A 775-nucleotide genomic window follows, 5' to 3' on the forward strand; every position below is an offset into this window, starting at 1 on the left:
CCCCCTTACAGCTTAGATATAGTTCTTACACAGCAGCAAGCATCCATTACAGTACTGTTTGCCAGTTGACTCTCTCCATTATTTTAGCCGTGGCAATATACGAGATACGAAAAGAGCGAAGTGGGTTTTCAGCATGCATGAGGTTGAAAGTTTTAAGTAGCTTCTTCTAATGCTTCTTAGATTGTAACAAAAGCATTCAGATCACTCGGTTTTACTTCACTGCTTAAGGAAGTTAGCACAAGCACTTTTAGGAAGCGAAACTTCCCCTGTCAGATTCACCACAACCTTGAGCTATATTCGTGACCTAAAAGTAGTTAGAGATCGAACTTAAGAAAACCACACACATACGTACAGACCTCATAAACCTATTACCAGTTTTGAGATTTTAAATTGCCTCAGATACAAACTACACAAACCCACATAGGTCTGAAGTTCAAAGGGGTAATGTAAACACTTACTGCATTTAGGAAGGTTATTCCCATCTGCGCAATGAGGGCATTAGTCTTCTTCAGGGGTGTCTGGAAGAGAGGTACCAAGCCGCAATCAGCTAAGGACGTTAGGACACCGAGCAAAGTAATGGAGGTGAAGCAAGCTGTATGAGTAGCTGAGAGAAGGCCTGCCACCACAGTTTTCGAAGGCCCACCACCACGGTTTTCAGGCATTGCCCGGACAAGCCACCCCGAGTGCCTTTTCACCAGGGCTTCCTGTGGCCGTGGCGGTGTCGCAAGCCAGCACACGAGAGCACAAGCACGGGCAGTTTTTGGGGACCACCTGC

General features: G+C 46.1%; 1 protein-coding gene across 1 annotated transcript in view; it reads right to left on the minus strand.

The window, feature by feature from the left end:
* Positions 1-734, minus strand: part of GNS (glucosamine (N-acetyl)-6-sulfatase) — a 17705-nt gene extending 16971 nt beyond the window's left edge. The window contains exon 1 of the mRNA XM_009634306.2: positions 459-734. Within this exon, the coding sequence (XP_009632601.1) occupies positions 459-662 (204 nt within the window). The 5' untranslated portion in view covers positions 663-734. The remainder of the gene's footprint in view (positions 1-458) is intronic.
* Between the last annotated feature and the right edge of the window lie 41 nt (positions 735-775).

The sequence above is a fragment of the Egretta garzetta genome, unplaced genomic scaffold (genome assembly GCF_000687185.1).
Source record: "Egretta garzetta isolate BGI_Z169 unplaced genomic scaffold, ASM68718v1 scaffold792, whole genome shotgun sequence".
NCBI classification, from domain to species: Eukaryota; Metazoa; Chordata; class Aves; order Pelecaniformes; family Ardeidae; genus Egretta; species Egretta garzetta.